The sequence below is a fragment of the Beta vulgaris genome, chromosome 1 (assembly GCF_026745355.1).
Source record: "Beta vulgaris subsp. vulgaris cultivar EL10 chromosome 1, EL10.2, whole genome shotgun sequence".
Taxonomy (NCBI): domain Eukaryota; kingdom Viridiplantae; phylum Streptophyta; class Magnoliopsida; order Caryophyllales; family Amaranthaceae; genus Beta; species Beta vulgaris.
The window spans coordinates 44,698,569-44,722,268 of record NC_079202.1 but is presented as its reverse complement, the minus strand read 5'-3'; the positions used below and the strand labels follow the sequence as shown (position 1 = coordinate 44,722,268).

The window sequence follows — 23,700 nt, the reverse complement described above, 5'->3', positions numbered from 1 at the left end:
GGACACCGGCCTCATTTATGGTACAAAATGCATCCAGATCCGTATTTTGAGGAGTTTTAATTATAAATCGTAGTTGGGGTTGTTTGGTGTACCTCGGCTATAATTCAGGGTATTTAGGCCAATTTTCCCTATGTTAAAAAATGCATCTCTTGGAGATAAACGGATCTTCCTCTCATTTGACATTGCAATTTGCAATGTGTTGGAAAGAGTAAGAGCTGATGGGTTTTCTTTCAATATGCAAAATGATTTCGCAGTTTGCAAGTTCTTTTTCGACAGAGAACAAAAACTTTTCCCGCTTGATTCATGAAAGCAAATGACATCATGATAAGGATTTAATATGATGCTTGTCTATTTGCCTTACTAGTTGCCACTGCCAAATTTGAAAAATGTCACTGGGAAATCACCATTAATCAATCCAATCATCAAATTAGTTGAGGGAAGAGAAAAGTACGGAGTAACTTGTATACTTTACCGTATGGTAGTGATGAATTCAATATTTGATTAAATTAGGGTTAGGCAAATGATGGACGTTTTGCATAACCTTCATGTCAGTATTTTAATTTACATCTCATGGAGAAACCAAAGCACTAGTAAGTTATAAGGAGAGAGAAGATAGAAGTTGGGGAGACAAAAATTTTGACCAAAAAATAGTTGCCCATTCTTCATGATGGATCAATAAAAGAAAAAGAGAGAAAATATGATGGGTAAGTTAAAAATAGAATAAACAAGAAAAACAATACTTAAAAAAACACAAAAACAACTATAGTAATTGCCAAGGTTACTGGTGCACTAATTTAAATCAAGTATTTAATTACCAAGACCCAAGAAAGATGTCAAAATTGATTCAGCTAATTTTAAGTTTAATCAATTTATTAGAGGAACTCCTAAATTTTTAAGATTACAAGGGGGCTTTTTTTTCGTTGATTGATATAATCACTTAAATATCTAAATAAAGCAAATATAATCAAATTGGATATTTTAAACATTAAACCGGGTTCTTGATGACTGGAATATTTCTCTACCAATTTTCATCAAGATAAATTTTTAGAGGTAATTTTTTTTAAAAAAAGGCCACGTACCACCAAAAATAAACTGAAGGAAATTTCGATCAGAAAACTTGTTCGCGAATTTTTCGTCCCCAAAAACCAACGCTTGCAATTAAACGCAATCCAAAGAAACCTCCGAGAGCATTCTACATGCAGCAAATTAATTCGCCCCTCCCAAATCGCCGAAAAAAACCGTAATTTGACCCACAAAAAACCCTAATTTTGCCCCCAATTTTATTTTTAGAAATTCTAAATCTTAACGAAAATCCAATCTTTGACAAATTAATTTGCGCCCTACCTCCCCCAAAGCCCACGAAAAAATCTATAAATACCACACTATGTTCATCAATCTTAATTCATTCACAACAATTTCACGATTCCACAATTCTCAAATTTCTCTCTTTCTCTTATTCTCTCTCTACAACAATGCATCGGAAGAATTTGGGCGAAGAAGAAAGAATCCGGCGAAAACGGCAACGAGAAGAGAGAGAAGGAGATGAAGAAGAGGAGGATGAGACGCCGGAGAAACGAAGGGTTAATATGTACTTAGATTTGGATGCCATAGAAGATGATGCAGATGAAGAAGAGGATGATGAAGATGAGTTTGAAGATGGTAAGTTTTCTTTGCGTTTTGGTTTTTTCTCTCTTCTGTTTTGTTTTTGGGGTTGTGCGGTTTTTAATCCTTTGTAGAGAGCTGATTTTTAGGGTTTTTTGTTTGGTTTAGTTCTTGTTTTTATGTGCACCGTTGATTTTTGAGTGTTTTTAGGGTGGGTTGTTAAACACGGCTGTGATTTTATATTATCTTTCTTTTTCTTTTCCACCTAATAAGAAACGTGTATTATTATAGTCTGGAGTTTTGGGTGGATATTACTAGGTGGCCCATTTATTGTTAGTTAGCACTTGATGGCCCATTTATGGTTAGTTACCACTCAGTGGCCCATTTATATTCTTTCTTTTTACGGGAATTTATAATATTTCAATTATATTGTAAGATGGCCTTTTGAATGGAAAATTTTGGACTTTGGATATGATACAATACAGTTAGCTTTATTTTTTTTTGGATTTATTTTCAGTTCAGCACAGTTTAGTTCAATTGAGTCAAATTGAATTTAGTGCCGCCAAAATAAGTTTAGTTCAGTCAAAATAAGTTTAGTTCAGTCAAAATAAGTTTAGTTCAGTCAAAATAAGTTTAGTTCAGTCAAAATAAGTTTAGTTCAGTCAAAATAAGTTTAGTTCAGCCAAAATAAGTTTAGTTCAGTTTAGTTCAGCCAAAATAAGTTCAGTTCAGTTCAGTCAAAATAAGTTCAGTTCAGTTCATTCATTCTTGTCTAATGTTGTAATTATTATTTTTGTTTTTAGTATCATTATTAATATTATTATTATTAATAATGTCATAATAATAATAACTATGAATTGTATATTTTTATTTTGTTGATTTTCATTATTTTTTATTATTGTTTTTTATTAATATTATTAATAATTATTATTATTTATTATTTATTATTTATTATTTATTATTTATTATTTATTATTTATTATTATTATATTATTTATTATTTTATTTATATTATTATTTATTATTTATTATTTATTATTTATATTATTATTTATTATTTATTATTTATTATTTATTATTTATTATTTATTATTTATTATTTATTATTTATTATTTATTATTTATTATTTATTATTTATTATTTATTATTTATTATGTTAGAGAATATTTACTGAATAGATTAAACTGGTCACGAAGTAGATTAAAACTAGTCCCTAAATAGATTAAATTAGACATTATATTATACAAAAGAAGGTGGCATATTCTATGCTAAATATTAAACTTGGACCGTGCCTCATTTTAAACTAAAAGTAGACAGTTTATTACAAAACCAACTAATTATGTTAAAGTTCCAACTACCACATGTCTTTACAATTTGAAGTCCATATGTCATGTACATATTAACTTCTTTATAATTTATTATCCTAGTCCATAAATGAGTGCATTCATCATACACACCGACACACGGGTATATCATGTGCATGGTACGCTCAAGGTTATTTTTTGCTTATTTGGTGTTTACTATTATGTGGTTATGTTCATTTGTAAGTTTTAAATGGGCAATGAGTAAAAAAAATAATCTTAAATGTACCATAATGTGATAAAAATTCACGTACATATATGAATCAAGAGTTATATCTTATGAGATGCACAACAAAAAAAGTAATTGTAGCCCAAAAGCCAAGGATTACAACTTCTAAAAAAAAAAAAAAAAATTATGATGACTGAAGTTTTATGTTCACCTCTTTATTCATCATCAACGGAATCACAATATACTGCTTTTGCATTACGTCCATGATAAAACCCATATACCGTTTATGATGGCCGAAGTTTTTTTTTTGGATATTAGTTGACTTATTCAATCTGGTAAAGTTTTGGGGCTAGCTGCATCCAAAATTTAGAACCTGATCATATATACACACATTAAAAGAAGTTCGAGTTAAGTAATCAAATCATTGCAATGATGCCATGTTAAGCACCACCAAGTTATTCCCTCTTTTAATAATATTGATACTTGTTTGTTATTTTTTGAATCGGAATCGGGGAATTGATTAAAAAAAATTGATCTATGTCCAAAAAAAAAGTTTACCTTTCTGTACATTATTATTGTGACTAAAAGAAAGGGCTGAAGCTTGGGGGGTATATTGACATATGTCGAAACCAATGTAAGCTTAATAATGTTGATTCTAATTCATGGGATGGATTTGTAGGCTTCATTGTTCATTCAGGAGATGATATAGCAGATGAATATGAAGTTGGTGAGAGTGTGCCTAACTCGCGCTTCGTGGATAGGAGGGATGAGGAAGAAATGGATGTGGAAGCTATGGAGAAAATGGTCAATGAAAGATATGGTTCTAGAAGTTTAGAGGGCTATGATGAAGATTTTGCTGAAGAAATTACAGAGGTGGAGCAACAAGCTCTTTTGCCATCTGTTCGGGATCCTAAGTTATGGCTGGTTAAATGTTTGGTAAGGCTACACATATCATGACTCTTACCAACTAATAATCATCTGTTTAGAACAAAGTACTGAAACTTTTTTCTAACAAGTTCGTTTGTTTTGTGATCTGTGCTCGACACTGTATGTAGCCTGGTCGTGAGAGGGAAGTTGCTGCTTCGCTTATGCAGAAATCGTTGAATGATTTCACGTTACATATTTTATCAGCTATTGCCCTGGATCATCTAAAGAATTACATCTACGTTGAAGCATACTGCGAGGCTCATGTCATGCAGGTATTCTATTCATAATTGTTTCAAATTGGCATACATACACCCTTACCTGATTTTTGAATTTGTTAGTTGAAAAATTGCATTGTTGTACTGCAAATGATTTAGAACGTTCGTTGGGGATTTCTTCTGCTAATTTGTAACTATTTCCCCCCCCCCCCCTTATCAGGCTTGCAAGGGAATGCGCAATGTGTTTGCTCGTAATGTATCAATGGTACCAATGAAAGACATGAGTAACGTCCTCTGTGTTCAACGTAAAGATGTACATGTTTCGACAGGAGATTGGGTAAGGCTGAAGCGATCAAATTATAAAGGCAGCCTTGCTAAGGTTTGATTTCCTTTGTTTCTTCATGACTAGATAAGTAGATATCTTTTTTTTTTAAAAGCTCATGCTCACTTCTGAATTTTTTATACTATTATAGGTTGTAGATGTTGATACTGTGAAGCACAAAATTACTGTGAAAGTTACTCCTAAGTTGGGTGCCTTGTCTTTGTCAGATAGAATGGTATGCACATAGATTTGCTAATAGGCCTTATTACTAGAGACCGAGAATACAAAATTTAACTGACTCTCTTTGCTGTTTTCAGGAAGGCGTAGATTACTTGTATAAGACTGTTGCTCTGACTTCAATTGCGACAGGAAATATAAATCCCAGTATACAAGAAGTTGAAAACTTTCGAGAAATAGGAGAAACTGATGCAAATTTGGGGACTCTTTTTAAAGGAAAAGAGAATGGATGTTGGATGAGGGGTGATGCAGTTGTAGTGGTGAAGGGTGACTTGAAGAATTTGAAGGGTTCAATTGAGCATGTTGAGGGAGATATTGTTCATATAAAACCTAATGAGAAGATACCTTTGGTAATATATCAGTCTAAATATCTCTATATAATCAATAACAAAAAAGATGAATATGTTTGAGTTCTGATAACCCGGTGTTCTTCTATGTGGTAGAAAACGATTGCGATACACAAAAGAGACCTTGCCAAGTACTTTGAACCCGGCTGTCATGTGAAGGTGATATGTGGTGTACAGAAAGGTACAACTGGTATGGTTGTTAAGGTTGATCAAATGAAGCTTGTGATTCTCTCTGATGCATCAAAGGACCATGTAAGTTGAACTTCAATACTTATAGAAACTACATTTATTATTTATATTACTGTTTCACTTTATCTTACGCAGGGCATGAATATGCAACAAATAAACAAATTAATGAATCTTCCCTTGTGTAGATTACTGTGTTTGCTAGACAAGTCATAGAATCAAGAGAAACATCAGAGAACAGCTCCGAACAAAGAATTAGATACAATAATCAAGATAGACGACATGTAAGTTAATTTGGCTAATCACTTGCTGCCTTTATCCCTTAATCCTTCCTCATTCTCAAACTATGGTGCTTAGTGCTCGAGGTTGTGGCGCTTGACCTGTTGACATGTAAGTTCGTCTCCTTTTCTTTTTGCAGCAAAAAGTTTCTTCCTCAAGATATCTACCACAATCTGCATCATCCTACAAATTGCTTCCTGATTTTCGCCCTTCACCCACATGTGTGTGATTCCTGGTCCAACAATCAATTTGAGCTCTTTGCTTATACTCTGTATATCATCAACTGATTGTTGATTTGGTGTCGCAGTGGGACAAAGGACAGCACACACTAGAAAACGGCATGATTCATTAATTGGCAGCAAAGTGAAAATAATTCAGGGTCCTTACAGAGGATATCGCGGATGTGTTAAGGGTGTCAATGGACATAATGTGAGGGTCGAGTTAGAGGCTCAGATGAAAGTGATTACAGGCATGTTTGCCAACATTTTTACCGATATATTTCGTTGTTCTTCAATTTGGTTTCTTAATCTTCACTTAACTATGAGTTTATCTTCAACCTTGCCTCTTAAATAGCCTAATCTGTACTCATGTTTGCAGTTGAACGTAATCATATAACTGACAAGTTGACTGTTCCAAAAACAATCGAGTAAGTTTAGATGCTCACATTATTTCTTTCTTCTCTATCTTCTTTAAAGTAGACTTTACTGCATTTTACATGTATATTTCATTGCAGCAAAATGGCACAACAAAGGACGGGAGGAGAAACGCCTTTGCATCCTCGTACACCTTTGCATTCTATGGGAGGCGAGACACCTTGGCGAACTCCTTTCCGAAGTCCACGCCCATGTAAGAATCTCGAAGAATTAGTTTTGAACATTGTATATATTCTTGTAATACTTCTTTTATGTTGTTGATCTCAATATCTCATGATGGCATTTTGCATTATCTTTTCTTTCCTTTGCAGCTACTCCTATTTTCCATGGCTCAGGAGAATCTGGTCGAGAACAGTGGAATCCTTGCTCCTTGACGAGCCCATCTAGGCTCGTTCCTACACCTTAGCTTGTCTTCATGGTGTAGCAAACACACTACTCCCAATAAGAGTATAGATATCTTTATTTACAAATAAGATTATACATATAAACGGAGATTGACATTTGATGTAAGTTGGATTTTCATTTACTACAAAATTCCATAAATTGACTATTTCAAAACTACTATCTTTTTTAGAGAAAGAAAAAATCTCTATTATATAAGCCAAAGGGGAGCTATGGTGTTCCTTTTAAAAAGTTATTTGTGTCCTTAGCTAAATATATAATTGGATATTCAAATCTTCAACAATATATCCTTTCCTAATTTCAAGACGTGGCCAAAATTCTAATGACAAATTAAATTAAATAAGCATTAACAAAGTAACTTGACGCAATTAGAAAAATGGTTATTTAATTAAAATAAATTACAAATTTATATTGACTATAAGACCTTATATCTTAATGTTCATTATAATTTCTAACCACTTTACATTAATTTGTACATCAATAATTATAAATCACACTTCTAAAATTATATTTAGATAAAATTTATTAAGAACAAACCCAAACAATCGGCGCATGCATCACGTGCATAGAAGACTAGTATCATTAATAAGAAGTCATATGTCACATACAATGATAAAAAAATCTGAAAAATTACAGATTTAGCAAATCACAATGATTTTCATAGTGGAACCAATTAATTTTAAACATACCCGAGAGCAGCTCCAACTCCACCAATTCAAGCTTGACCCAAGGAGTGTATTTCGATGTCTTTGTATCTTTCCAACTGCAGATCTTCACAATCTGATTCTGTGCTATAATTGTTTTCAATGACGAATTGTTGAAAAAACCTAAACCCCGATGCATCCCGATCATCTTCCCAATTATTAACAACATGATAATAAGGGTCTGTATTCTTCGACATAAAACAACTGAACGAAATTCACTAAACTAATTGGAACTGGACTGAACTGAATTGAACTGAACTGAACTGAAATGAATTAAATTACAACTAAGAAATGATAGTTGGAGCTGAACTGAACTGAAAATAAGCTGGGAAGAATAGGCCAAACTCATACAAAGATGAGAACGATCCACCAAAAAAGGGAAGAATAACTCTCACATATAGAGAGAACAAAACAAAAGAAAGCCGTAAGAAGATAATAAACCTAAAAACGAAGGAAAAGGGTCGGAAATAGTCTAATATTGTTTTTGAGACTAGATTATTTTTTGGCTTAGGAGGCCAAGAAAATTAGAAACCCTAGAAAAAGAATTGGAAAAGGAGAGAAAAGAAGATGGGTGAAAGTTGGAGTATCAATGAATATATAATGTTTAAATGAAACTACTAAATAAATGAGTTACTAATACTTGATAAACTATAAATTAATCAATGTCTTCCAATTAAACAATTACAGGTCATGGTTAGGTTTCATAAGTTATCTATATATATATATATATATATATATCTATATTATATAAGGAAGGGGGGGGGGGAAGATCGTGCGTCGCTTTGAAAATACTAAATTACCCTTAATGATCTAGTAGAATGAAAAAAAAATACAAAAAAAGAACCCTTTCTAATTTCAACCTGTCATTCTATATAAGTTAAAAATGGTATATGCATCAATTAAAAAAAAATGGACAAGATATATTAACCTTTTTTTTAATAAGAGAAGATGGTATACATGACGTCCACCTGAAAAGTCTGAAATACTCACTATCTTTGATACTATTTGATTCAGTCAAACCAATTCATTATGTCTATTCTTTTTGTTCAAAATTCTTTCAAAAAAAAAAAATATTAAAAATCAAACACAACCTTTGTTAGTTTTTTACATTAGCGAATTAATATACTTCCTCCGTTTTTTATTAGATGATACACTTTTCAAATCACGGACTCCTAGATAATTTTTGGAGAGGAGAGAGATAGAGAGAATGAAAAACAAAAGGGTCCCATGTGAACATGTGATAGGAGAGAGATAGAGAGAAACTATTACACAAAATAAAAGTGTAACATCTAATTTAAAACTTCCTAAAATAGAAAGTGTAACATCTAAAAAAAAAAACAGAGGAAGTATCTAAATTCATCTAACTATTTATATGTCATACTTTAAGCGTAATTATAACTATTGTACGGATGGAGTATATCATAGAATAACATGTTTTGAAATTAACGAATGCATCGTGTACATATAAGAATAGTATAAATATATTAAAAGATGCTTTTATCAAATGAACGATACCACATGACACTCTCTAATTTATATGCCACATAACACTCTTTCCAAGCTTCTAATATGCACCGCCTTTGAAATGTAATGTGATAGTTTAACCAGCAATCTACTGCAATTTCAATGTTTACTTTTTCAAAGTAAAAGATAAAAAAGTCTTATAACTATATCTAACTATAAAGCATAGACAAGTTTTTTGATTTCTAACACTCTTATTAAGGTAATAATATTCTCTTACTCCAATTCCATTGAAATTGTTATATCTATTCACAATTTCTTAGAAGTTTTTAAAATACTACTTATCATGCCATAACATTATAGTTTTTAATTCGGCACTAGACGAAAAATTACAAAAAGCTAATAAAATCGATTGTAAAATTCATGAATAATAACATAATTCATAATTTTAACTAATCTGGGGCATCGCCGGGTAAAATACTAGTTTTCAAGGGAAATGTGAATTTTTCTAATGTTTTTAGTCATAGTTGGATATGAACATATATATCAATTTATTTGAGCAAGGTTAGGCTTTAATCTTTTATTTCGTCCAATTAATAATAAAAGAGTTTATGCATTAGGCAATTACAATTTCTTACCAATTACTAATTACTAATTACTAATTTATATCTATAGAAATATATTATTAGAAGGCGAAGAAAGCCTATATCCCACGTGGCACTCTTCCTCAAATTTCTAATGCAACTTTATGTCCATGTGAACTCCTCAATTCAAAAATATAAAGATGGTGTAACTGCAAGGTATCAAATATGTGACATTTGAAATGAAAAGTGTGACTTTATCCATCAATAAACTAAATAAAATAGGATAAAGTCTTAAATTAATTATATTTAACTAAAAAGACCTAAACACGTATTTAGATCTCTAACACTCTTATGACTAGACAACCAAGAGACTATTAATGACATATTCTCTTACTTCGATTCCTTTAACCTATTATTTCATACTCAGATTCCATAGCCTCTTATATGATATAAAAATATAATAACCAACTAATCTACAATCTTGTATTGGCCTTTGTGGGAAAAAATTATCATTTAAAGATAAGATTATATTTCTCTTAGGTCGGCTACGTTAGTTTGAACTTACTCCCTTGAAAGATAGGTTTTCTCTCCCCCCTAAAGATTGGTCGCACCCCTTTTGCTAGGGTTTTCTTTTGTCTCTAATGGCGGAAGACTTAATCGAAAAATGTGCTAAAATAAATATTACCGAAGATGAGAATACAATTATTGAATTTGGAGAATGAAGTCCCTGTTGAAATAGGTTACAAACTTTTGCTATGCTTGGTGGGTCGATTGCTGACAAGTTGGGCTTTCAATGTGGAGGCTTTTAAACGTACAATTACCCAATTTTGGGGACTGTAGAAGAAAGTCATAATCGGGGCCATTGAAACAAATTTATTTGTATTCCAGTTCTTTCATTGGAGGGATAAAGAAAATATTTTGATAGGGTGTCCATGGTGTTTTGATCAACACTTGCTTGTGTTGAATGAGATCAAAGGAAATGAACATCTGGCACATGTTCCTTTGTCTTTCTCTCCTTTTTGGGTACGTATACGTAACTTACCATTGAATTGTCGTTCGCGCGATGATATTAAGACTATTGCATCCACTATGGGGATTGTTATGGACATTGAAAACAATGAACTACGAATGAAGAAGCACTAAGGGAAAAAAAAGGAAGGGCTACGCTTTTCCTAAAAGCGCAACCCTACATAAACAGAGCCCTTCACTTAGTATGGCTGCGCTTTAAGGAAAAGCACAGCCCTTCTCACACTCAGAAGGGCTGCACTTTTCTACAAGCGCAGCCCTACTAAGTAAAGGGCTGCACTTTTCTTCAAAGGCGCAGCCCTTCTGTTATGTAGGGCTGCGCTTTTGAAGAAAAGCGCAACCGTTCTTAAAAAAATTTGAAATAAAAAATTCGCGGGATTCAAATATTAAGCGGGCATCAAATATATTATCCCTCATTCTCTCTCATGTCCCTCCTCCCTAGGGGTGAAAGTAATACGGTTTAAAATCGAACCGAACCGAAAACCGAACCGAATTAGAAATTCGGTTCGGATTTTTTTTTCTAATTTGGTTCGGTTTGGATTGAGAAATTGGGGAAATTCGGTTTCCGGTTCGGATTCGGTTTGAGGATGTGAAAAACCGAAAACCAAACTTTGAAACCGAAATATAAGTATAAGCCCAAAGTCCCATTATCCTTCCCAGCCCATATATAAACTCCCTTAAAAACCCTAAGTCTTTTTAATTTCTCTCCTCTTACACGCCTCTCTCCTCTCTCATTTCCTGGCCTCTTTCACGCCTCTTTCTTTGTTTCTCAGTTTTTTTGTTTCTCCCTCTCTAATCTCTCTTGTCTTTCCTCTCTCCCCTCTCATATCATTTTATTTATTGTTCTTGAATTTTTCCTATAAAAATTATGAACTCACAAATTATTCTTTAACCCACGACGACACGAGTAGTTAAGAGGATAAGACGGAGATCAAAAATTATATGCAATTTACCGCATCTAATTAAACGGCAAGTTATTTACGAAGTTTTTTTTTTAGTTTTAGTCTATGAAATTTGCATGCTTTTGTTTTTTTTGTGAGTTTATACTTCGATCTATTAAATTTGCTCAAAAGTGTAAATTTTTTCATTTATATAATCTTAGATCTCTAACTTCTCGCGTCTCTCTCATCAAATTTGTTGTGTTTTTTGCATGATTATCTTATATGCAGGTTGATTGGGAAGAACAAGTTTTAAAATTTGGGTGATATCATCTCTGAAATTTTAGAATTTATGTAGTTTTAGTGCTGTAATTTTATATTTTATCAATTATAATAGTTGCATTTCTGTTGTTTTACTATATTTTGTAGATTTATTAATTATAAATTTGGTTGTGTGTTTTTTTTTTAATTTTAGTTTTGTCATTAATCTGGGAAAAATCGGTTTTCGGTTCAGAACCGAATTGGACTTTGAATTTTTGTTTGGTTTGGTTCGGTTCGAGATTTAAAACCGAATTAATTCGGTTTGGGCAAAATCCAAACCGAATACCGAACTTTCACCCCTACTCCTCCCTTTTCCTCCTTCTCTCTCCTCTCTCACGTCCCTCCTCCCTTTCCTCCTTCTCTCTCATCCTCTCTTCTCTCTCAAAAACTCCCATAAACGTTGCGACAAAAAGCCTGAAATGATTTGCACTAATCATGCCGACGGAGTCCGATTGCCTATTGTGATACCTTTTCGGAAGCGGAACGGTCCAACGACTCAAACCCATCGCTACGCCGTGACGTATAGGCTTTTTAAGCCATCCGAGTTCGTTTAAGGCTCCAAATAGGCATTTTAAGTATTTCCGAATTTTATTATTTCATTAATTATGTATTAGGATTTTGTTTTACGTATTTAAACATTATTAGGTCAATGTTTGGAGGCAGTTTTTGATGAATGTTCTTGTATTTTCAGATCTATAATTTCTCAATCTTTGTTTTGATTAATGTTCTTGTATTTTCAGATCTATAATTTCTTCTCTTCTGTATATTAGTTTTTGTTCCTTTTCGTTTCGCTCTTTTTTTTTTGTTTTGGGTTTAGTTGCACTGTAGATCTATAATTTCTTCTCTTCTGTATATTTGGGTTTAGTTGCATTATAGATCTATAATTTCTTCTCTGTTCTATAATTTCTTCTCTTCTGGATTTGGATGGTTTACTTTAAAGTTTAATGGAAATGTTAAAATTCTGAAAATGTGAGATTAATATATGAGTAAAAAAATGTCAAAAAAATTTTTTTTTTTTAAATTTTGTTTTTGGTAGGATGGACTGCGCTTTTACCTAAAAAGCGCAGCCCTTCCTTGTAAAGGGCTGCGCTTGTGTAGCGCAGCCCTACTTAAAAAGTGAATGGCTGCTATTGAAAGGGCTGCTGTCAAAAAGCGCAGCCCTACAAGCCTTTTTCAGCGCAACCCTTCTTCATTTTTCCACTAGTGAAATTTTGTAGGGTTCGAATTTTGCTAGATATTAATAAACCATTGTGGAAATTCCAGAAAATAAAAAACATAAACAATAATATTATCACAATTGAATTTAAGTATGAACGACTCCCTTTTTTTGTTTCTTTTGCGGACATATGGGTCACCATGAGAAGGACTATGATGTAGTGGAGGAGGACGAAGAAAAGATGCTAGGGTGGGGGATATGACTGAAAGCCTCACCAAATAAGCTAGGGTCGAGTACAGTATCTTTCATAGGAAGTTATGGTTTTGAAGTGCCAGGAAAAATTTTTGCGAGTAAAGGTTCTACTATTTCGTCTTCGTCATCTTTGAATGCGGATAATAGTGCCCAGGTGGTGAAAGTGTTGGGTGTTGCTGTGTGTCACGAACAAGGTGAGGTGGGGGAGAACATATTGTATATTGAGCTAGGTGGTCAAAAGTGTCCGAGGGAGAATGAAGGGAATCCGCCAAAGTTTGAGAGAGAGTATGAGGGAGATAGGAAGTGCATGGGAAGACAGAAATGACAGGGGGTAGACTGCATGAGGGAGATGAATATGCTCATGCGGACTTAGATTCTCTCCTTGTTTTTCAGTGGGGTGTGAGTCAATTTTAGATAGGAAAAAAAAAGTGAGGAGGGTGGCTAGGAGTGTAGGATTTGTACCAATCACTGAAACGATTGGACCGAGAGGAGGAAAAAGGAAGGAGAATAGGGAGGAGAAAGTTGGGAATATGAATGGGGAGTTGGTGGTGAATAAAAAGCAGTGCAGGAAGGTGGACGTGCTTGGAAACAATTTGATGGATGGGAGTTATGGTCCTTTAACAGTAGTAGAGGTTGGTCTAAACCAACCCCGCGAAGAGAAATGAAACTCTTAAGTCGGAACTGTCGAGGGCCTAGCAACCCTCGTATAGTGAATATTTTCTGGAGTTTGTGATGAAGAGATAGGCCAAATTAATTTTTTTAATGGAGACTATAGTAGATAAACAAGCTTTGGAGAATAATGTGGTTTCGAGAATGGTATGTGCATCCGTAGTGTAGGCTTATCGGGAGAAATGGGGTTTTGGTGGAGAGATATTAACGTTTGTGTTAGATCTTTCTCTGTTCACCATTTTGTAGTTGGTGTTTGTGATGATAATGATAACGTTGTGTGGCATGCTATTAGAGTATATGGGTGGTCTGAAGTGGCTAATAAACACCAGACATGGACCTTGATGAGGGAATTATGTGTAGGGGTGAACGTCCCTATTATGATGTTTGGATATTTTTATGAGATCACAAGTTTGGATGAAAAGTTTGGAGGGACAACTATAGGAGAGAGGCAAATGACTGCTTTTAGAATTGCCATAGATGATGTGGTTTGATGAATATGGACATTAAAGGAAATATTTTTACTTGGCAGCCGGGTAATTCCATGGAGACTCTTGTGAAGGAAAGGTTAGATAGGTGTCTTGCTAGTAATGGATGGTGCTCTTTGTTCCCATATTTGGAGGTAATTCCCTTCCCTATATATGAATCAGATCATGCTTCGATCTTGTTGTTGAAGTTTGGCGAAGATAAGTCTCATTATAAAAAGGGAAAATTTGTTCCATTTTGAGTCACTCTGGTTTTCGAATGCCGACAGTGAGAAGGTTGAAGCAAATGCGAGGAAAGATAGGGTGGGGGAGAAGATCACCGTGAGGATGCAGAATATGGCAGGGGCTTTTATGAACTGGGTCCAAGTGACGTTTGGAGACATTCAGAAGCGCATTGTCGAGCCTGGGCAAAAACCTCATAACTTACAAGAAAAACCACCTGATGGTGCGATTTTAGAGCAATGTCATAGTGTGGGTGAACAAGTTGGATGACCTACATAGATTGAAATAGCTATATTGGCATGCGATAGCTCGGGCAAACGAACTTCATGACAAAGATAAGAAAACCTCTTATTTCCATCACAAAGTTAGTCAAAGGAGAAAAAGAAATACTATCAAGGGCCTATATGATGAAGATGGGAGTTGGAGGTCGTCAAAAGTGGATATTGAAGGTGTCATATATATCTAGCTACTTCGAGGGGCTGTTTGCTGCGGGAAGCCCTTGCGACTTCGAGGATGTGGCTACGGGAATTGAGCCAAAAGTTACGGTTGCCATGAATGCGAACTTGATGCAAGAGTCGAGTGGTGAAGAGATTAAAGAAGCACTTTTTCAGATGCACCCGAACAAAGCTTCTGGTGTAGATGGTATGCATGCTATATTTTTTCAAAAAATTTGACATATTGTAGGCCCGGATGTTATATGGTTGTGGCGGGGGGAAGTAGATTTGCATGAGATTAACCAGACTTGCATTATATATACTCATCTTGAAATGTACTAAACCAAAAAGAATGTCGGAGTTTTGTCCTATAAGCCTTTCTAATGTGATTATAAAATTATTTTCAAAACTTTACCAAATAAATTGAAGAAGTGTCTGGGTGAGTTGATTTTTATAAATGAAAGTGCTTTCGTTCCAAAGTGCTTGATTACAGACAATGCTCTCATTGCATTTGAGATTTTTCACTACATGAAGCAAAAGGGTGATGGTCGTGATGCTATTGTGGATTACAGACAACACTCTCATTGCATTTGAGATTTTAGTAAAGCGTATGTCAGAGTTGAATGGAGTTTCCTGGAGCACGTTATGATGAAATTCGGGTTTGATGTTAAGTGGATCCATAAAATTATGAGTTGTTTGTATAGTGTGTTTTTTTTTTTCTGTCAAATGCAACAATCAAGTGTCTAGTCCTATTATTCCGGGATGTGGATTGCGCCAAGGTGATCCAATCTCACCATATCTATTTTTATTTTGTGCTGATGCTTTTCTATGTTGCTCACAGAGGCAGCTCGTGAACAAGCTATTCATGGAGCAAACACTCTGTAATGGCACTCCGAGAATTTCTCATCTCTTTTTTTTTGCAGATGACAATTTTATATTTGTTAAAGCTAATATGCAAAAATGCTCTAATATTGTTGATATAATCAGTTTGTATGAGAGAGTTTCGGGTCGAAAAGTTAATCTAAGCAAGACAGAAGTGGCCTTTAGCAAAAATTCCAACTATATACCAACTTTCATGAAACATATAACAAAGCAATTTCCAACTAAAAAAGAAATAAAAATAAGCACTAACAGGCAAGAAAGAACTCACGTTATGATTGGAACTTCGATTGAACTTCTCCAAGCTTCTTCAATTGTTAATATAGTCTTTCTCTAGTACGTATTTATGCATGATCCATGAAATCTTTCATCTCGATTAGTATTATCTTCGGAAAATATGAACTTGAATAATTTTTTTACTACCCCCTTCAATGAACTTCCCTTGTTTTATCTCTACAGTAAAATCTTGTGGTTTGCTCTTGCACAACCAAGTTCCTTTTCCATCGATTTCTCATCTTACTCTCTTGGATGATTCTTTATGCTTCACTAATGGCGTAAAGAGATAATTCAATGGCGTTCCAGCTTTCGAAAAATCTCATCCGGTGATTTATTACCGTAAAGATTGATTTTTATCACCACATGTTTGTGATCATGTAATACCAAAACAAATGGGTGGTTATCATACCGAATGATATATTTACCGAAAACAAATGGGTCGTTACAGTACCAATAAAAAAAAAGTTTCAACGGTATACGGTTAAACAGTACAGTTACAGTTATGATTTTTGAGTGAATGGTTAATCGATAGAGCAAAATATTTTTTTTTCTCTATTTAATTGTTGTGAAATATTTTCAAACAATTAGATTAATTCTAATATTTGTTGCTAAGTTACAACAATTATAGGAAGTATGTAAGTATTTGGAAACTCTAGTACTAATATAAACACTAAAATTAGGGAATTGAGTGAATTGTTAGTGTTAGTTATATTTTTTCAATGGATTTATTATCCACTTTATAATACATCATATATTAGAGAATATATAATATTAAGATACATGCAAAAAAAATAAAAATATATATGTACATTAAGTAAAATATAATAACATAATCTAAATAACAGTTAATGGTTAATCGAAAAATAGTACCGAAAAAACGGTTAATCGCTTAGGCGGTAACCAGTCTAAACAGTTACGGTTACACTGCAAAAAGAGCAAACCAAAACTTCTGATTACTGAACCAAAATGTTGTTTCGGGATGGTTAACCACCCACGAACACCCGTAGTGATAGAGATGGCAGTGGATCCCGGACCCGGCCCGGATCCGTGGACCCGGGTGCGTTTTTCCGGGTCTGGATCCTAAAATTATGGACTCGTTGGATCCGGGTCAGATTCGGGTCCACTTGTCAAATCATGGGTCCGGGTCCGGATCTGTACAATAGACCCGGATCCGCAGATACATTTTTTTTTTAAAAAAAACTCCACGTTGGGCTGGGCCTCTGACCTCCTCTCCATTTTATCGAGCTTCAGAAAAAGGTAATTGGCAAATCAATTTGTTTTAAAAATTGTCTTATCTCTAGGAATGATAAGTTTTTTAAATCTTTTCGAAATAATTGTAACTTACCAGCAAACACATGTTTCTTATCTCAGCTCCATGAATAATCAGATGTCAGAGAAACCATAATGACATTATTTTCTTGGGTTTTTCTACATTATACCCTTGTATTTTTTCAATTTCTTCGTTGTACTCCAAGCTTTTCAAAATTTAACACAGTACCCTTAAACTTACCTTTTTCGACAGACAATGCCCCTACCGCTGATTATACATCATTAATTTCGTCTATTTTTTATATTCCGATGGAACGGATCTAATTAGTGAATAACCTTCTAAGGGTTTAACTATGTATATATAAGTCAAATTAGTTCCAATAAATTTAAAAAAATAAATGAAATTAATGACATATAATCAGCAGTTTGGGCATCGTGCATTAAATAAGGTAAGCTTGAGGGTACCGTGTAGAATTTTTAAAAAGTTGGGGTAAAACGTAAAAAATGAAGAAATACAAGGGTATAACGTAGAAAAACCCTATTTTCTTTGGCTTTCTATTTTTCTCTTGCTTGTTCCTTTGAATTGTAGCAAACTAGAACTTGCCTGACAAAAAAATCAATCCGCAATGTTGACTCTCATCGTCAACATAATGTCCAAGATCACAAGGTTCCTCTTTCATAGCAGAATGCAAAACCAAAGATTGCTGAAGAAATGTGTTCGAGATAATCAATCAAACAGACTTCGCAATTGTGAAGCATAATTTGAAATAATTTGTTGATTGCAATTGTGGTACTGTTTATGTGAATTTGTTCATTTCAATTTTGTGATAAAGTTGGTAAATTGTTAAAAACCAAGTAGAATAGTAGGGATCCGTTTTGGACCCATTTTGGACCCGGATTCGTAGGATCCATTGGATCTGTATCTGGGTCCAACATTTTCAAACCCGCTGGATCCGGGTCGGATCTGGATCCAGCGTCTGGAAACGGATTTGGATCCGGGTCCACCTGGACTCGGTCCAGATCCGACCCGTTGCCATCCCTACGTAGTGATCATGTAATGCTTCAGGGTCGAAAAATAATCTTTTGTGGGTTGGAATACATAGTCAGTAACTAGGGTTTGATGATGAACTCATGGGAATGTTGATGTGTTGATGCATTGTTTCTTTTTCCTTGTACTCCCTCCGTTTCTTAAAGATCTTCCCTCTTTCCGTTTAAGTGCGTTTCCAAAATATTTTCCCTCTTTTGCTTTATTCCTTATTTGTATTTTTTTCCTCTTTTACCCTCTCATGTCCCTATCATATGATCCATCATTACATTATTAATTCAATTTTACTCCCTTTCTCTTTCCTATTTTAACCCCTTTTTATTTGTTTATTTATCTTAACCCCTTTCTCTCTCCTACTTTACCCACCCCACCCCTGACACATATGAATCCTCTTTGGTATCTGTAGAAACAACAACAAGGAAGATCTTCAGGAAACGGAGGGAGTAATACATATGATTTAAGAGTCTGTTAAATGAATGTAATGTTACTTTTTTTCGGTGCAACGTAATGAAAGTTTGTAACCTAGCCTACTCTTTATATAGAGAATATAAAGATTCCGAATGCATGTAAAGGATAGAATTCTAGATAGATTAAAATCCATATAAGCATTGGAGTTGTAGATAAGGAGGGAAAATAAGAGTTTGGTTTTGAAGAAATAACTTAAATCAATAATAATCTAATTAGATTTTACTTTCCTATATATACATTTGTTGAAATTATTGTGTTCATTTTAGTTTTGAGGGTAGGATTGTATTGTTTTTTTTTTTTTGACGGGTAAATAGTAGTTTATCAGGCAGTCATATGCTGCAAATCATCAAGTACAGCTCTACCAATGTCCGGAGGGTATTCCTCCAACCATATCAAATCCTCCCCTACATTTTCACTCATCTTTGCTAAAAGATGTGCAGCTTGATTGCCTTCCCTTTTTACAAAGGAAAAGGCTACACTTTCACAATGACTACCTAATACAAGAATGTCTTGCACAATTCTACCAAAATAAGAGGGAGGGGTTAACCTTCTGTAAAGGTGATTAAAAAGCTGTAGATTGTCCGTCTCAAGGATAAGAGCCTTGAACCCCGCTTCCAATGCAATCTTGAGCGCGTAACACAGCCCCAGGGCTTCAGCCACTTCCACCGCACAGCTTCCCCTTTTCTTGCTACAAGTAGCCAACACCACCTCACCAACATGGTCACGGGCAATACCTCTCACCCCGACAACTTTATTTTGGAATATAGCCGCGTCCGAATTTACCTTGATTATGCCTTCGGGTGGCGCTATCCACCTGCTACTATACTGGATCCCCATTTTCTCTTTCCTTCTTCTCTCATTAGCTTGCTCATATTCTCTGCTCCTCCCCACCGTGTATAGAATTACCTCCCGTGCATCAATTTTTTTTCTTTCAAAAACCCAGCGATTTCGGCGATGCCATATACTCCACATTATGTTCCAAAAAATCACCCACCACTCCGTGTCTTTATAAATCGACTGAATATTGCCACACCATGCATCAAATCCATTACCTTTACTAACCTCAACCTTCAATCTCAATGGCGAGAAATACCATATGTTCTTCACATCAGGGCAGCCCAAAAACAAATGAGTAATAGTCTCCTCCTCCTCCCCACATAATGGGCACATCACATCAATATCCATACCTCGATGCGCTAGTTGCGTCTTCACAGGGAGACCTCCATGGATGGCACGCCAAGCTAGGTGCTTGATTTTTGGAGCTACCAGAGAGCTCCACAATTTTTTCCATTCAAAATTACCATTTGCGTGAGATGTAGAGGCTCTTTTGGTTCTATCTTCAAGAAGAGTTAAAAAATAAGCACTTCGCACTCTATACTCACCATCTTTATTACCATCCCAGCACCAACTATCCCTCAAAGAATGCATCAAGATTGGTATTTTCAGAATTTCTTCAACCTCCCATGGTGGAAATTTCACCCGTAACACATCCTCATTCCAACTATTATTGGTCATTAAGTCACGAACCATCTGTGGCTGTTCTTCAGAAATTGTGTCGGGCATGGTAACCCGGAAATGAGGCAGATGTGGTACCCAAGGGTCCTCCCAGATGCGTATTGTGGAGCCATCCCCTACCAGCCTCCTTGCGCCTTTATTTAAAACTTCTCTTGCAGCCAAAATTGACCTCCAAGTATAACTAGAATTCGGTGTAGCAGTAGCCTCCATGAAATGTTTTGTTGGGAAATATTTCCCTTTGAGAACTTTTGCCATCAAAGACTCCTCCTGTGTCAATACTCTCCATGCTTGTTTGGCCAACAGGGCTTTGTTGAAAGCGATCATATTTCGGAAACCCAAACCACCCTCTCTTTTAGATCTATACAACTTCTCCCATGCCACCCATGCAATCTTTTTTTCATCACTCTTTTGACCCCAAAAGAAACTCCGATATACCTTCTCAATCTCCTTAAGAATGTTTAGTGGAATATTGAAACATTGCATCGCAAAAGTGGGGATGGCTTGTGCTACAGATTTAATCAAAATCTCCCTTCCTGCAAAAGAAAGAAATTTCTCCTTCCAACCCTTCAACTTTTTCCAGACTCGATCTTGAATAGTTTGAAAAATCCGTTTTCTAGAACCACCTATATAAGTAGGTAATCCTAGATATCTCTCATGATCTTCCACAGCCTTAAAAGCTAACTTCATCTGAAGCATATTTTTCTTTGCAAGATCTATATTTCGGCTAAAAGAGACCTCGGATTTATCCATATTCAATTTCTGACCCGATGCAGCTTCATAGGTATATAGGATGTCAAGCACAGTCTCCACCTCTTCCTCATTGGCTCTAATAAAAAGCAGGCTATCATCCGCAAAAAATAGATGACTTATCGGATCCACATGTCGCCCCACTTTCACTCCATGGATGATTTTTCTTTCTTCTGCATCTCTGAGTAAGGCCGAAAGGCCTTCTGCACAAATAATGAACAAGAATGGGGATAATGGGTCCCCTTGTCGGAGACCCCTAGACGGATGAAAACTCCTCGACGGCTGGCCATTGACTAACACTTCAAACGAAGCTGTCGTCACACATTTCATGATGGATGAGATAAATATGTCCGGAAACCCCATCTTCCTCATCATGTCCTCCAAAAATTTCCACTCTACTCTATCGTAAGCTTTACTCATATCCAGTTTTAGACCCAAATAACCGTTCTTTCCTGACTTCTTTTTCCGGAGGTAGTGAAAACATTCATAGGCTACCAAGATGTTATCTGTAATCAGCCTTCCCGGGACAAAACCGCTCTGCGACTCATGTATAAGATATGGAAGCACCTTTTTTAATCGATTTGCCAAGACTTTCGAAACCAATTTATAAATTACATTACACAGACTTATGGGTCGGAAGTCCATCGGGGTTTCGCATTTTTTCTTTTTCGGTATCAGCACTACATGAGTATTATTTATAGTCTCAATCTCCTCACCATGGTTCAAAATGCGCAGCACTTTATCAATCACATCACCCCCCACTGTTGGCCAGAAGGTTTGGTAAAAAATCGCCGACATCCCGTCAGGCCCCGGTGCCTTGGTTGGGTGCATCTGATCCAAGGCATCTTTAACCTCCATACCCGTGAAGGGTGCAGCCAGCATATGCACATCCTCTTGCTTCACCTCGGTCGTGATTTTGCCCACCACTTCTCCCGTTTCTATCTGGTTCCCACTCGCAAACAAATGTTCGAAATAAGAGACAAAAACTTCTTGAATCTGCTCTTCTTCCTCAAATTTTTGCCCTGCTTCATCAATTATTACTGAGATCTTATTCCGTTGTAATCGTTGCTTTGCTTTATTATGGAAGAAAGCTGTGTTTTTGTCTCCGCCTTGCAACCAATCTTGTCTACTTCTCTGTCGCCAATCAAGTTCCTCCCTCTGTTCTAGCTCATCCATTCTGTCATCAATTTCCTTCATTTTCAAAATCGTATCATGTGTTTGAGTGTCACGCATTAAAGTTTCCATCTGAGTAGTACATGCTCTCATCTCCCGAGCAAATTCCCCGAATTTTGTTTTTCCCTACCTCGTTACCTCAGCAGCCGTGCGGCTCAGTTTTTGTCTCACATCCCCATATCCTGCCCAAGCTTTCTTAATCACCTCAGCACTCGCATCATCACGTAGCCACATTTCTTCGAATCGATAGATCCTTTTTTTCTTTCTACGAGTACTCTCGTTAACAGCCCGTTTTATCGTCAACAATATAGGCAAGTGGTCAGACCTACGTTTTGTGAGATGAGAAACATACGACCCTGGGAACATTCCTTTCCACTCATCATTTGCAAAAAAACGATCCAGACGCTCCTGCAGATTATGTTCACCTCCTCTATTGTTTGTCCAGGTATAATCGTGTCCCACATACCCCAAATCCCGTAAACCACATTTCTCCACTGCATTTCTAAAAATATTTGCATGATGTATATCAAAGTCCCCACCTCCACACTTTTCATCTGAGGCTAGCATTAGATTAAAATCACCCCCGCAAACCCATGGACCAATATTCACCTCAGCTAACTTCTCCATTAGCTCGCCAGTTTTGTGTTTGAACTCATCCTTGGGGTGTCCGTATATCCCTGTGAATCGCCACTTTCCCATGCCATCATCGTCTACACCTACATCAATATGATTAATAGAAAAAGATTGCACACTAATTTGCATTGGATTCTGCCACAGCAAGGCTAACCCGCCACTTCTCCTTCGACCTTCTCCTTCACAACTCACCGCAAAAACATTATCAAACTTCAACTTTCTTTTAACAGCCTCCATTTCATAATTTTTCAATCGAGTTTCACACAGAAAAAGTAACTGGGGATGTTCAATAATTGTCAAGCGTCGCAACGCGTTGACCGCAAAGGCTGTCCCCAAGCCTCTGCAATTCCAGGAGAGGGTGTGACTCATTGTTCACCGAGAGCCCATTGGGTGGGGCCCGCCACATTACCTTCTTGTTCCTCCATCACTCTTTGTTTTTTCTTACCCAAGGGGTCCTTCTCCATACCTTCACTTGTGTATACCCCTGGTGCGCCTTCCCTTCTCTTCATACCAGCTTTTGGTGTAATATCTTCCTCCATATTCACCGTATCTCTATTTATCCTCATCCACTTTTTCTTTCCCGCTACTTGTTTCTTCTTAAGCTACATTAAGAGTTCATCTCCGTTATATCCAACCACAGACTCAGGTAACCCTTCTGCTTCTACATATCTCGATTTTGGGTGTACCTCCCCTTTCAGTACAGGTGGCTTCTCCTTCACGGTCTCATTCACTGCTTCCTCATTGCACTGGGATTTCAAAACTGAATTCTTCGAGCTTGCCCCCTCTACAACTGGCCCCCCATCCT

The 23,700-nt window shown here is 35.8% G+C and overlaps 1 protein-coding gene across 1 annotated transcript; it reads left to right on the top strand.

Moving 5' to 3' along the window:
• Window positions 1-628: 628 nt before the first annotated feature.
• LOC104893016 (putative transcription elongation factor SPT5 homolog 1) lies at window positions 629-6,859 on the top strand. The gene is made up of 13 exons (XM_010679056.4): window positions 629-1,659; window positions 3,813-4,069; window positions 4,189-4,332; window positions 4,496-4,654; window positions 4,749-4,832; window positions 4,915-5,184; window positions 5,278-5,433; window positions 5,556-5,651; window positions 5,786-5,867; window positions 5,954-6,115; window positions 6,244-6,292; window positions 6,380-6,492; window positions 6,611-6,859. Exons 1-13 carry the CDS (start codon window positions 1,473-1,475, stop codon window positions 6,703-6,705), a joined length of 1,854 nt encoding a protein of 617 aa, XP_010677358.1. The 5' UTR covers window positions 629-1,472; the 3' UTR covers window positions 6,706-6,859.
• Window positions 6,860-23,700: the final 16,841 nt, after the last annotated feature.

Bases quoted from the DNA above. Each gene is read 5' to 3' on its own strand.
- LOC104893016 (XM_010679056.4), top strand. From the start codon at position 1,473: ATGCATCGGAAGAATTTGGGCGAAGAAGAAAGAATCCGGCGAAAACGG. The intron at 6,116-6,243 runs GCATGTTTGCCA...TCATGTTTGCAG, and splicing joins TCAGATGAAAGTGATTACAG to TTGAACGTAATCATATAACT. The intron at 6,293-6,379 runs GTAAGTTTAGAT...ATTTCATTGCAG, and splicing joins ACTGTTCCAAAAACAATCGA to CAAAATGGCACAACAAAGGA.